The sequence below is a fragment of the Oncorhynchus clarkii genome, chromosome 9, assembly GCF_045791955.1.
Source record: "Oncorhynchus clarkii lewisi isolate Uvic-CL-2024 chromosome 9, UVic_Ocla_1.0, whole genome shotgun sequence".
Lineage (NCBI taxonomy): Eukaryota > Metazoa > Chordata > Actinopteri > Salmoniformes > Salmonidae > Oncorhynchus > Oncorhynchus clarkii.
The window spans coordinates 7,345,294-7,359,093 of record NC_092155.1 but is presented as its reverse complement, the minus strand read 5'-3'; the positions used below and the strand labels follow the sequence as shown (position 1 = coordinate 7,359,093).

General features: G+C 49.4%; 1 protein-coding gene across 3 annotated transcripts in view; it reads left to right on the top strand.

Annotated features, from left to right (window-relative positions):
• LOC139415806 (exocyst complex component 6B) overlaps positions 1–13,800 on the top strand; it is a 208,430-nt gene that overhangs the window by 88,740 nt on the left and 105,890 nt on the right. For all 3 annotated transcript variants that reach the window (XM_071163913.1, XM_071163910.1, XM_071163912.1), the window contains exons 16-18: positions 1,554–1,665; positions 7,263–7,397; positions 10,136–10,315. In XM_071163913.1, the coding sequence (XP_071020014.1) occupies positions 1,554–1,665; positions 7,263–7,397; positions 10,136–10,315 (427 nt within the window). The remainder of the gene's footprint in view (positions 1–1,553; positions 1,666–7,262; positions 7,398–10,135; positions 10,316–13,800) is intronic.

The window sequence follows — 13,800 nt, the reverse complement described above, 5'->3', positions numbered from 1 at the left end:
ATTCGACCACGAAGGCCTGTTTCACACAGTCTCTTCTGAACAGTTGATGTTGAGATGTGTCTGTTACTTAAACTCTGAAGCATTTATTTGGGCTGCAATTTTCTGAGGCTGGTAACTCTAATGAACGTATCCTCTGCAGGAACGTATCCTCTTCCTTCCCTGTGGCGGTCCTCATGAGAGCCAGTTTCATCACAGTGCTTGATGGTTTTTGCGACTGCACTTGAAGAAACTTTCAAAGTTCTTGATTGATTGACTTCATGTCTTAAAGTAATGATTTGAGCTGTTCTTGCCATAATATGGACTTGGTATTTTACCAAATAGGGCTATCTTCTGTATACCTGGATTCCAGGTGACTACCTCACTAAGCTGGTTGAGAGAATGCCAAGAGTGTGAAAAGCTGTGTTCAAAGCAAAGGGTGGCTACTTTGAATAAAATATATTTTGATTTGTTTAACACTTTTTTTGGTTACTACATGATTCCATACGCGTGTTTTATCATTAGTTTTGTTATCTTCACTATTATTCTACATTGTAGAATAATAGAACAAATTTAAAATAAATCTTGATTGAGTAGGTGTGTCCAAACTTTTCACTGGTCTGTATAATTTAGAACATGCTATTATATCGGTCCTCTTTTGAAACCTCTTAACTAGACCTGACTGCACTAAGCAGACAAGGCCGCAAAAAAAAAAACCCCAATAGGAAACACCCTGCAACTTTTTCACTTAGCAACTACACAGCATCACCCATTGTTTTCTGACAGGATGCTGTGTTGAAATCACCCACTCATGAACAATATTTTATAACCTTTTGTTAAATAACTTTGAAGCGAGTGCAAAACTCTGACAAATAATTTAAAAATATATATATATTTGAAAAGGAATGCAAAAATAGTTTTTGGTTAAACTTTCCCAGCAAACCAATCCTATTGAGTACGTTTTTCCCTCGGCTGTTCAAGTCATTGATTGGTTTAAAATGAACCGTCACTCCAAAAACTAGTCGACCAATGGAGACTCACGGTCTACGCCTCCCTCTAAATCCCGCCCTTCACAGAAAAAATATTGTACAAAATGTTCTCAATATTTTATTTGGAATTCAATAAATATGGTGTGAAATTGACCCCATACAGGGGTCCTAAAATTCATAAGCAATTATCTATATTATCCATGGTATGACCATCATAAACTTATTCCATATGTTCGCTTAGTAGAACCCCCACCCCCCCTCCACCACCAAAATGGCTTATACTTTAAATTAAGAAAAAAACACATTGCGCTTAGTGATGATTTGTCGCTCGGCGCTGTGCTTTTCAGGGACATTTTCACTCGGTTTGTAAACTACACCTGGCACTCTGCTCTACCGGCAAACATTACCGGTGTGTCCGTGCCCTTAAAGAACCTTCCTGTCTTACAGGCTACACTAGATGTGTAACTGTTGCAAAAAACGTGAGATGCTCCTATTCAGTTCAGTGAAACCTTGCAGAGCCCGACTGCTACTTCGAAGCCCCAGTGTGTGTATCTCTTATGTTTATATCATCTTTTCTGTGTTTTTCAGCTCTACAGAGATCGATGATGTCATCCGTAAGTCGACCAACCTGCTGTTAACCCGAACGCTCAGTAACTGTCTACAGTACGCAATGAAGAAGAAGAACGTAGGACTGGCTGAGGTAAGATGTCGGGTGTCGGTCTTTCTATAAATAATGGGGTCGATGTGTGACATAAGGATCAACATTTCAAAATGGTAAAAAAAGATGTATTTATGCACTTGTGCACTTGGAGGAAAATATACAAATTGGCCACTCAGGAACATTGGATGTTGTCTTGGTAAACGGCTCCAGTCCATATTTGTCCTTGTGTTTTAGGTTATTGTGCTGCTGAAAAGGTGGATTTGTCTCCGCAGTGTCTGTTGGAAAGTAGACCAAACCAGACTGAACCATTTTTGCCTGTGTTTAGCTGTATTCTGTTTATTTTTATCCAAAAAAAAAAAAACTTGTCCTCGCTGATGACAAGCATACCCATAACATGATGCAGCCACCACCATGCTTGGAAATGTGAAGAGTGGTACTCTGGGATGTGTTGTATTTGCTCCAAACTTAACACTTTATATTCAGGACACAGAGGTGGGTTTAATTAAGATACTCTTTGAAGAGGTAGGGGTTCAGATGTTTTCAGAAGATGGGCAGGGACTCTGCTGTCCTAGCTTCAGGGGGAAGCTGGTTCCACCATTAGTTTGCCAGGACAGAGAAGAGCTTGGACTGGGCTGAGTGGGAGCTGGCCTCCCGTAGGGCCAAGAGACCAGAAGTGACAGAACAGAGTGCTCAGGTTTGGGTGTAGGGTTTGAGTGTAGCCTGGATGTAGGGAGGGGCAGTTCCTCTTGCTGCTCTGTAGGTAAACACCATGGTCTTGTAGTGGATGGGCTGGGGTGTAGGGTTTGAGCATAGCCTGAAGGTAGGGAGGGGCAGTTCCTTAGGAAAGCACCATGGTCTTGTAGTTGATGCGAGCTTCGACTGGAAGTCAGTGGAGTGTGCGGAGGAGCGGAGGGACATGGAAGAGCTTGGGACGATTGAACACCAGGCGGGTTGCAGCGTTCTGGATAAATTGCTGGGGTCTGAAAGAACCGTGTTTGTGTCAATCACTCAATATTTCTTGGTTTATCACTCTCTCGCTCTCTCTCTCTCCATCTGTCTTTCTGTCTCTTTATCCTTTCTCTTTCTCGGTCTCGGGTCTTTTCTCAGACTCTATTTGGAGTGTTTGTTCTGTGAGCGACAGCAAGGCGACAGTAAGAGAGTTAATGAGATCCTTGAGTGTTAAAGGGGTTGCTATGGGGGGCTGCGATGAGGTAGAACACATTGTGACCCTCCCTCAGTAAGGAAGAGTGAGAGTGTTAATATACAGAATGTAGCTATATTTACATCAGTGAATTAGATAATCAGTGTTCAGTGGGAAACACACTGAGAATCTCCCTGCCAATAGGTACTTAATCACAGTGGGAGTCTGTTCCTTCTTTTACTAGAAAAAGTGGTAAAAAAAGTGGTACCTACTGCCCCCGGTAGCGAAGGACCTACCCTTTCTACTCGTAGAATCACACTGCTGCCCCCTGTAGCGACGGACCTACCCTTTCTACTTGTAGAATCACAGTGTTGCCCCGGTAGTGACTGCCCTATCCTTTCTACTTGTAGAATCACAGTGCTTGTCTGTGGCCAACAACTTGACTTTGAGCTAGCTAGCTAAACATTTGGCTTTGGGCTGGTGCTGGCAGTATGGGATATTGAGAGTGAATTAAGAATCTTCTTTGTCATCTTGCTAGTTAGTTATCTAGCTGGGGTCATTTGGCTAGTATCAACAAAGGCCTTTCTACAAAAGAACAACATTAGCGTAGCTAGCGTAGAATCAAGACCTTAAGTACACGGACATGCATTGCCAAACAACGCTACTTTCTGGTATAGAGTATTAGTATTGGTTTAGAGTATGAGTATTGGTTTAGAGTATTAGTGTTGGTTTAGAGTATTAGTATTGGTTTAGAGTATTAGTATTGGTTTAGAGTATTGGTTTAGAGTATTGGTTTAGAGTATTAGAACAAAGCTGAGTGACTGATGGCTTTCAAGGTCTTTGCTGTGTGACACTTCACAGGTGCTGAGTATTCAAATCAAATCAAATTTTATTTGTCACATACACATGGTTAGCAGATGTTAATGCGAGTGTAGCGAAATGCTTGTGCTTCTAGTTCCGACAATGCAGTAATAACAAGTAATCTAACTAACAATTCCAAAACTACTGTATTGTACACAGTGTAAGGGGATAAAGAATATGTACATAAGGATATATGAATGAGTGATGGTACAGAGCAGCATAGGCAAGATACAGTAGATGGTATCGAGTACAGTATGTACAAATGAGATGAGTATGTAAACAAAGTGGCATAGTTTAAAGTGGCTAGTGATACATGTATTACATAAGGATACAGTCGATGATATAGAGTACAGTATATACGTATGCATATGAGATGAATAATGTAGGGTAAGTAACATTATATAAGGTAGCATTGTTTAAAGTGGCTAGTGATATATTTACATCATTTCCCATCAATTCCCATTATTAAAGTGGCTGGAGTTGAGTCAATGTCAGTGTGTTGGCAGCAGCCACTCAGTGTTAGTGGTGGCTGTTTAACAGTCTGATGGCCTTGAGATAGAAGCTGTTTTTCAGTCTCTCGGTCCCAGCTTTGATGCACCTGTACTGACCTCGCCTTCTGGATGATAGCGGGGTGAACAGGCAGTGGCTCGGGTGGTTGATGTCCTTGATGATCTTTATGGCCTTCCTGTGACATTGGGTGGTGTAGGTGTCCTTGAGGGCAGGTAGTTTGCCCCCGGTGATGCGTTGTGCAGACCTCACTACCCTCTGGAGAGCCTTACGGTTGAGGGCGGTGCAGTTGCCATACCAGGCGGTGATACAGCCCGCCAGGATGCTTTCGATTGTGCATCTGTAGAAGTTTGTGAGTGCTTTTGGTGACAAGCCGAATTTCTTCAGCCTCCTGAGGTTGAAGAGGCGCTGCTGCGCCTTCTTCACGATGCTGTCTGTGTGAGTGGACCAATTCAGTTTGTCTGTGATGTGTATGCCGAGGAACTTAAAACTTGCTACCCTCTCCACTACTGTTCCATCGATGTGGATAGGGGGGTGTTCCCTCTGCTGTTTCCTGAAGTCAACAATCATCTCCTTAGTTTTGTTGACGTTGAGTGTGAGGTTATTTTCCTGACACCACACTCCGAGGGCCCTCACCTCCTCCCTGTAGGCCGTCTCGTCGTTGTTGGTAATCAAGCCTACCACTGTTGTGTCGTCCGCAAACTTGATGATTGAGTTGGAGGCGTGCGTGGCCACGCAGTCGTGGGTGAACAGGGAGTACAGGAGAGGGCTCAGAACGCACCCTTGTGGGGCCCCAGTGTTGAGGATCAGCGGGGAGGAGATGTTGTTGCCTACCCTCACCACCTGGGGGCGGCCCGTCAGGAAGTCCAGTACCCAGTTGCACAGGGCGGGGTCGAGACCCAGGGTCTCGAGCTTGATGACGAGCTTGGAGGGTACTATGGTGTTGAATGCCGAGCTGTAGTCGATGAACAGCATTCTCACATAGGTATTCCTCTTGTCCAGATGGGTTAGGGCAGTGTGCAGTGTGGTTGAGATTGCATCGTCTGTGGACCTATTTGGGCGGTAAGCAAATTGGAGTGGGTCTAGGGTGTCAGGTAGGGTGGAGGTGATATGGTCCTTGACTAGTCTCTCAAAGCACTTCATGATGACGGATGTGAGTGCTACGGGGCGGTAGGCGTTTAGCTCAGTTACCTTAGCTTTCTTGGGAACAGGAACAATGGTGGCCCTCTTGAAGCATGTGGGAACAGCAGACTGGTATAGGGATTGATTGAATATGTCCGTAAACACACCGGCCAGCTGGTCTGCGCATGCTCTGAGGGCGCGGCTGGGGATGCCGTCTGGGCCTGCAGCCTTGCGAGGGTTAACACGTTTAAATGTCTTACTCACCTCGGCTGCAGTGAAGGAGAGACCGCATGTTTTCGTTGCAGGCCGTGTCAGTGGCACTGTATTGTCCTCAAAGCGGGCAAAAAAGTTATTTAGTCTGCCTGGGAGCAAGACATCCTGGTCTGTGACTGGGCTGGATTTCTTCCTGTAGTCCGTGATTGACTGTAGACCCTGCCACATGCCTCTTGTGTCTGAGCCGTTGAATTGAGATTCTACTTTGTCTCTGTACTGGCGCTTAGCTTGTTTGATAGCCTTGCGGAGGGAATAGCTGCACTGTTTGTATTCGGTCATGTTACCAGACACCTTGTCCTGATTAAAAGCAGTGGTTCGCGCTTTCAGTTTCACACGAATGCTGCCATCAATCCACGGTTTCTGGTTAGGGAATGTTTTAATCGTTGCTATGGGAACGACATCTTCAACGCACGTTCTAATGAACTCGCACACCGAATCAGCGTATTCGTCAATGTTGTTATCTGACGCAATACGAAACATCTCCCAGTCCACGTGATGGAAGCAGTCTTGGAGTGTGGAGTCAGCTTGGTCGGACCAGCGTTGGACAGACCTCAGCGTGGGAGCCTCTTGTTTTAGTTTCTGTCTGTAGGCAGGGATCAACAAAATGGAGTCGTGGTCAGCTTTTCCGAAAGGGGGGCGGGGCAGGGCCTTATATGCGTCGCGGAAGTTAGAGTAACAATGATCCAAGGTCTTTCCACCCCTGGTTGCGCAATCGATATGCTGATAAAATTTGGGGAGTCTTGTTTTCAGATTAGCCTTGTTAAAATCCCCAGCTACAATGAATGCAGCCTCCGGATAAATCGTTTCCAGTTTGCAGAGAGTTAAATAAAGTTTGTTCAGAGCCATCGATGTGTCTGCTTGGGGGGGGATATATACGGCTGTGATTATATTCGAAGAGAATTCTCTTGGTAGATAATGCGGTCTACATTTGATTGTGAGGAATTCTAAATCAGGTGAACAGAAGGATTTGAGTTCCTGTATGTTTCTTTCATCACACCATGTCACGTTGGCCATGAGGCATACGCCCCCGCCCCTCTTCTTACCAGAAAGATGTTTGTTTCTGTCAGCGCGATGCGTGGAGAAACCCGTTGGCTGCACCGCTTCGGATAGAGTCTCTCCAGTGAGCCATGTTTCAGTGAAGCAAAGGACGTTACAGTCTCTGATGTCCCTCTGGAATGCTACCCTTGCTCGGATTTCATCAACCTTATTGTCAAGAGACTGGACATTGGCAAGAAGAATGCTAGGGAGTGGTGCACGGTGTGCCCGTCTCCGGAGTCTGACTAGAAGACCGCCTCGTTTCCCTCTCTTTCGGAGTCGTTTTTTTGCGTCGCTGCATAGGATCCACTCCGTTGTCCTGTTTGTAAGGCAGAACACAGGGTCCGCGTCGCGAAAAACATATTCTTGGTCGTACTGATGGTGAGTTGACGCTGATCTTATATTCAGTAGTTCTTCTCGACTGTATGTAATGAAACCTAAGATGACCTGGGGTACTAATGTAAGAAATAACACGTAAAAAAACAAAAAACTGCATCGTTTCCTAGGAACGCGAAGCGAGGCGGCCATCTCTTTCGGCGCCGGAAGTAGATATGTCATGTAGGCAGGGAAACGTTTGACAATCCTACCTTTTTTGTCTGAGCTTTTAAAGAGAATGTTGGGGAATGTCGCTTATGAGGTCTCTGAGGGGTCCCTCTGCCTGATCACGTGTGTGTGTGTGTGTGTGTGTGTGTGTTAGCTGGTTCAGGTGATCATCAACACGACCCAGCTGGAAGCATCATGTGTTTACCTGGAGGAGTTCATCTCCAACATCACTAATGTTCCCCCCGATACCGCCAACGCTACCAAGCTCTACGGGACGTCCACGTTTAAGGTATGCTCATGCACAACCAGACCCCCCCCCCCCCTCCCCCAACCATCCTTCTCTCCATCCACCACTTGTCTTTTCTTACAGCCAATGATTTTGCTGATAGAAACTCTCTAGAGAGAAGTTTAACCTGCTGTAATATGTGGTTGACGTACCTTAGTCAATAAACCTTAATTGACTGAACTGACTGTAAAGTAGAGCCCGACCAATAAATCGGTGAACGACATTATCGTCCGATTTATAAGTATTTCACAGAAATATTTGTATTTGTCTTTATTCCACAGATACACAGCTGATATTAAAGACATATAATAAACAACAACAACAACAACAACAAACAAACAAAAAACTTTAAAATACATTTTCGTCAGTTTGCCTGACGAGGACGAGCTGCTCCTTGAACATCATCCAGCCCCATAGGTCATAGGTCATAGGTCACAAGGCCACAGCCAACGCATTTGAATAATTAACCAATCAAAAGTACATTTCACCAAGCAAGCAGCCCTCGTCTCACTTTAATTAACATCGGCTTTCTATTTCTCCTTCACTCACGCCGCCAAACTTACCCTACCCTGACCTGATAGCAGCTAGCTTGTCTCTCTGCACTGACCTGATAGCAGCTAGCTTGTCTCTCTGCACTGACCTGATCTGATAGCAGCTAGCTGGTCTCTCTGCACAGACCTGATCTGATTACAGCTAGCTCGTCTCTCTGCACTGACCTGATCTGATTGCAGCTAGCTTGTCTCTCTGCACAGACCTGATCTGATTGCAGCTAGCTGGTCTCTCTGCACTGACCTGATCTGATTACAGCTAGCTCGTCTCTCTGCACTGACCTGATAGCAGCTAGCTTGTCTCTCTGCACTGACCCGATAGAAGCTAGCTTGTCTCTCTGCACTGACCCGATAGCAGCTAGCTTGTCTCTCTGCACTGACCTGATAGCAGCTAGCTTGTCTCTCTGCACTGACCTGATAGCAGCTAGCTTAGCTAGCTTGTCTCTCTGCACTGACCTGATAGCAGCTAGCTGGTCTCTCTGCACTGACCTGATAGCAGCTAGCTCGTCTTGCTGCACAGACCTGACCTGATAGCAGCTAGCTGGTCTCTCTGCACTGACCCGATAGCAGCTAGCTTGTCTCTCTGCACTGACCCGATAGCAGCTAGCTTGTCTCTCTGCACTGACCTGATAGCAGCTAGCTTGTCTCTCTGCACTGACCTGATTGCAGCTAGCTCGTCTCGCTGCACAGACCTGATTGTAGCTAGCTCGTCTCGCTGCACAGACCTGACCTGATAGCAGCTAGCTGGTCTCTCTGCACTGACCTGATAGCAGCTAGCTCGTCTCTCTGCACAGACCTGACCTGATTGCAGCTAGCTCGTCACTCTGCACTGACCTGACCTGATTGCAGCTAGCTCGTCTCTCTGCACAGACCTGATCTGATTGCAGCTAGCTCGTCTCTCTGCACTGACCTGATTGCAACATAGCTGGCCTCTCTGCCGCCGAGCTGATCTGGTAACCGCTAGCTGGTCTCTCTGCCGCCGAGCTGATCTGGTAACTGCTAGCTGGTCTCTCTGCCGCCGAGCTGATCTGGTAACCGCTAGCTGGTCTCTCTGCCGCCGAGCTGATCTGGTAACAGCTAGCTGGTCTCTCTGCCGCCGAGCTGATCTGGTATCCCAGTTATCGAAGAGGATGATCCTGGAAATAATGTGCAAGAGACATTGTTGTACAGAAACGTTCTGTCAGTTTCTGAATTCCACAGGGATTCTGGGTATTCCCCATTTGGATCTGAAAACACCAGCATGGATACGAACCCCAAACAATATAAATAAAGTATGTGAATGAGTTTGGTCCTTCCATCCCTCTCCAAAAACACACCTTCCCTCCAAATGAGTGCAGTCCCTAATGATTCTGGATGGTGTCTGGGATGAACTGTTCAGAAGAAGACTGTGTCCTGAGTAACCGTCATCCGCGTCGGCCCTGGTTGTATCAGGTTCTTGGTGCTGTTGAAGCAGCAGGTCCAGGGAGGAGCACAGAGTGAAGGAACACAGTTTTACTTGTTTTCACCTACACACACACTTTTCCACATTTGTATTACCCTCGGAGCACCACATACACCACCACAGGGGTGGCAGCGTAGCCTAGTGGTTAGAGGCAGGTAGCCTAGTGGTTAGAGGCAGGTAGCCTAGTGGTTAGAGGCAGGTAGCCTAGTGGTTAGAGGCAGGTAGCCTAGTGGTTAGAGGCAGGTAGCCTAGTGGTTAGAGGCAGGTAAGCCTAGTGGTTAGAGGCAGGTAGCCTAGTGGTTAGAGGCAGGTAGCCTAGTGGTTAGAGGCAGGTAGCCTAGTGGTTAGAGGCAGGTAAGCCTAGTGGTTAGAGGCAGGTAAGCCTAGTGGTTAGAGGCAGGTAAGCCTAGTGGTTAGAGGCAGGTAAGCCTAGTGGTTAGAGGCAGGTAAGCCTAGTGGTTAGAGGCAGGTAAGCCTAGTGGTTAGAGGCAGGTAAGCCTAGTGGTTAGAGCATTGGACCAGTAACCTGAAAGGTCGCTAGATCAAATCCCCGAGCTGACAAGGTAAAAATCTGTCGTTCTGCCCCTGAGCAAGGCAGTTAACCCACTGTTCCCCGGGCGCCGAAGACGTGGATGTCGATTAAGGCAGCCCCCCCCCACATTTCAGTTGAATACATTCAGTTGGACAGCTGACTAGGTATCCAGCCTTTCCCCTATCTGCTAAATGACCTAAATGTAAAAATCTCTCTCCAGGATGCGAGACATGCAGCAGAAGAGGAGATCTACACCAATCTGAACGCTAAGATCGACCAGTTCCTTCAGCTGGCAGACTACGATTGGACAGCAGCCCAGGGGGGCGGGGCTCCGAGCGACTACCTGAGTGACCTCATCGCCTTCCTCTGTTCCACTTTCTCTGTCTTCACACACCTGCCGGTTAGTATCTCACATACACACACCTTCTCTGTCTTCACACACCTGGCGGGTTAGCATCTCACATACACACACCTTCTCTGCCTTCACACACCTGGCGGAATAGCATCTCACATACACACACCTTCTCTGTCTTCACACACCTGGCGGGTTAGCATCTCACATACACACACCTTCCTTCTCTGTCTTCACACACCTGCTGGTCAGTATAAATTAATCAATCAAATGAATGTTATAAAGGCCTTTACAGATCAGTGCTTTAGAGATCCTAAACACGAAAGAGCAAATGAAGTAAAACCACAGTGGAAAAAACTGTCTGGAAGGAATAAATCTAGAGGAACCAGACTCTGAGGGGTGGTCAGTCCTCTCCTGGCTGTACTGGGTAGAGAGGAACCAGACTCTGAGGGGTGGTCAGTCCTCATCTGGCTGTACTGGTTAGACCAGAGGAACCAGACTCTGAGGGGTGGTCAGTCCTCTCCTGGCTGTACTGGGTAGAGAGGAACCAGGCTCTGAGGGGTGGTCAGTCCTCTCCTGGCTGTACTGGGTAGACCAGAGGAACCAGACTCTGAGGGGTGGTCAGTCCTCTCCTGGCTGTACTGGGTAGAGAGGAACCAGGCTCTGAGGGGTGGTCAGTCCTCTCCTGGCTGTACTGGGTAGACCAGAGGAACCAGACTCTGAGGGGTGGTCAGTCCTCTCCTGGCTGTACTGGGTAGAGAGGAACCAGGCTCTGAGGGGGTGGTCAGTCCTCTCCTGGCTGTACTGGGTAGACCAGAGGAACCAGACTCTGAGGGGTGGTCAGTCCTCTCCTGGCTGTACTGGGTAGAGAGGAACCAGGCTCTGAGGGGGTGGTCAGTCCTCTCCTGGCTGTACTGGGTAGAGAGGAACCAGGCTCTGAGGGGGTGGTCAGTCCTCTCCTGGCTGTACTGGGTAGAGAGGAACCAGACTCTGAGGGGTGGTCAGTCCTCTCCTGGCTGTACTGGGTAGAGAGGAACCAGGCTCTGAGGGGTGGTCAGTCCTCTCCTGGCTGTACTGGGTAGACCAGAGGAACCAGACTCTGAGGGGTGGTCAGTCCTCTCCTGGCTGTACTGGGTAGAGAGGAACCAGGCTCTGAGGGGGTGGTCAGTCCTCTCCTGGCTGTACTGGGAAGAGAGGAACCAGACTCTGAGGGGTGGTCAGTCCTCTCCTGGCTGTACTGGGTAGACCAGAGGAACCAGACTCTGAGGGGTGGTCAGTCCTCTCCTGGCTGTACTGGGTAGAGAGGAACCAGGCTCTGAGGGGTGGTCAGTCCTCTCCTGGCTGTACTGGGTAGACCAGAGGAACCAGACTCTGAGGGGTGGTCAGTCCTCTCCTGGCTGTACTGGGTAGAGAGGAACCAGGCTCTGAGGGGTGGTCAGTCCTCTCCTGGCTGTACTGGGTAGACCAGAGGAACCAGACTCTGAGGGGTGGTCAGTCCTCTCCTGGCTGTACTGGGTAGAGAGGAACCAGGCTCTGAGGGGTGGTCAGTCCTCTACTGGCTGTACTGGGTAGACCAGAGGAACCAGACTCTGAGGGGTGGTCAGTCCTCTCCTGGCTGTACTGGGTAGACCAGAGGAACCAGACTCTGAGGGGTGGTCAGTCCTCTCCTGGCTGTACTGGGTAGAGAGGAACCAGGCTCTGAGGGGGTGGTCAGTCCTCTCCTGGCTGTACTGGGTAGACCAGAGGAACCAGACTCTGAGGGGTGGTCAGTCCTCTCCTGGCTGTACTGGGTAGAGAGGAACCAGGCTCTGAGGGGGTGGTCAGTCCTCTCCTGGCTGTACTGGGTAGAGAGGAACCAGGCTCTGAGGGGTGGTCAGTCCTCTCCTGGTTGTACTGGGTAGAGAGGAACCAGACTCTGAGGGGTGGTCAGTCCTCTCCTGGCTGTACTGGGTAGAGAGGAACCAGGCTCTGAGGGGTGGTCAGTCCTCTCCTGGCTGTACTGGGTAGACCAGAGGAACCAGACTCTGAGGGGTGGTCAGTCCTCTCCTGGCTGTACTGGGTAGAGAGGAACCAGGCTCTGAGGGGGTGGTCAGTCCTCTCCTGGCTGTACTGGGAAGAGAGGAACCAGACTCTGAGGGGTGGTCAGTCCTCTCCTGGCTGTACTGGTTAGACCAGAGGAACCAGACTCTGAGGGGTGGTCAGTCCTCTCCTGGCTGTACTGGGTAGAGAGGAACCAGGCTCTGACGGGTGACCAGTCCTCTCCTGGCTGTACTGGGTAGACCAGAGGAACCAGACTCTGAGGGGTGGTCAGTTCTCTCCTGGCTGTACTGGGTAGAGAGGAACCAGACTCTGAGGGGTGGTCAGTCCTCTCCTGGCTGTACTGGGTAGAGAGGAACCAGACTCTGAGGGGTGGTCAGTCCTCTCCTGGCTGTACTGGGTAGAGAGGAACCAGACTCTGAGGGGTGGTCAGTTCTCTCCTGGCTGTACTGGGTAGACCAGAGGAACCAGGCTCTGAGGGGTGGTCAGTTCTCTCCTGGCTGTACTGGGTAGACCAGAGGAACCAGGCTCTGAGGGGTGGTCAGTTCTCTCCTGGCTGTACTGGGTAGACCAGAGGAACCAGGCTCTGAGGGGTGGTCAGTTCTCTCCTGGCTGTACTGGGTAGACCAGAGGAACCAGGCTCTGAGGGGTGGTCAGTTCTCTCCTGGCTGTACTGGGTAGACCAGAGGAACCAGGCTCTGAGGGGTGGTCAGTTCTCTCCTGGCTGTACTGGGTAGACCAGAGGAACCAGGCTCTGAGGGGTGGTCAGTTCTCTCCTGGCTGTACTGGGTAGACCAGAGGAACCAGGCTCTGAGGGGTGGTCAGTTCTCTCCTGGCTGTACTGGGTAGACCAGAGGAACCAGGCTCTGAGGGGTGGTCAGTTTTCTCCTGGCTGTACTGGGTAGACCAGAGGAACCAGACTCTGAGGGGTGGTCAGTTCTCTCCTGGCTGTACTGGGTAGACCAGAGGAACCAGGCTCTGAGGGGTGGTCAGTTCTCTCCTGGCTGTACTGGGTAGACCAGAGGAACCAGGCTCTGAGGGGTGGTCAGTTCTCTCCTGGCTGTACTGGGTAGACCAGAGGAACCAGACTCTGAGGGGTGGTCAGTTCTCTCCTGGCTGTACTGGGTAGACCAGAGGAACCAGGCTCTGAGGGGTGGTCAGTTCTCTCCTGGCTGCACTGGGTAGACCAGAGGAACCAGGCTCTGAGGGGTGGTCAGTTCTCTCCTGGCAGTACTGGGTAGAGAGGAACCAGGCTCTGAGGGGTGGTCAGTCCTCTACTGGCTGTACTGGGTAGACCAGAGGAATCAGGCTCTGAGGGGGTGGTCAGTCCTCTCGTGGCTGTACTGGGTAGAGAGGAACCAGACTCTGAGGGGTGGTCAGTCCTCTCCTGGCTGTACTGGGTAGAGAGGAACCAGGCTCTGAGGGGTGGTCAGTCCTCTCCTGGCTGTACTGGGTAGAGAGGAACCAGGCTCTGAGGGGTGGTCAGTCCTCTACTG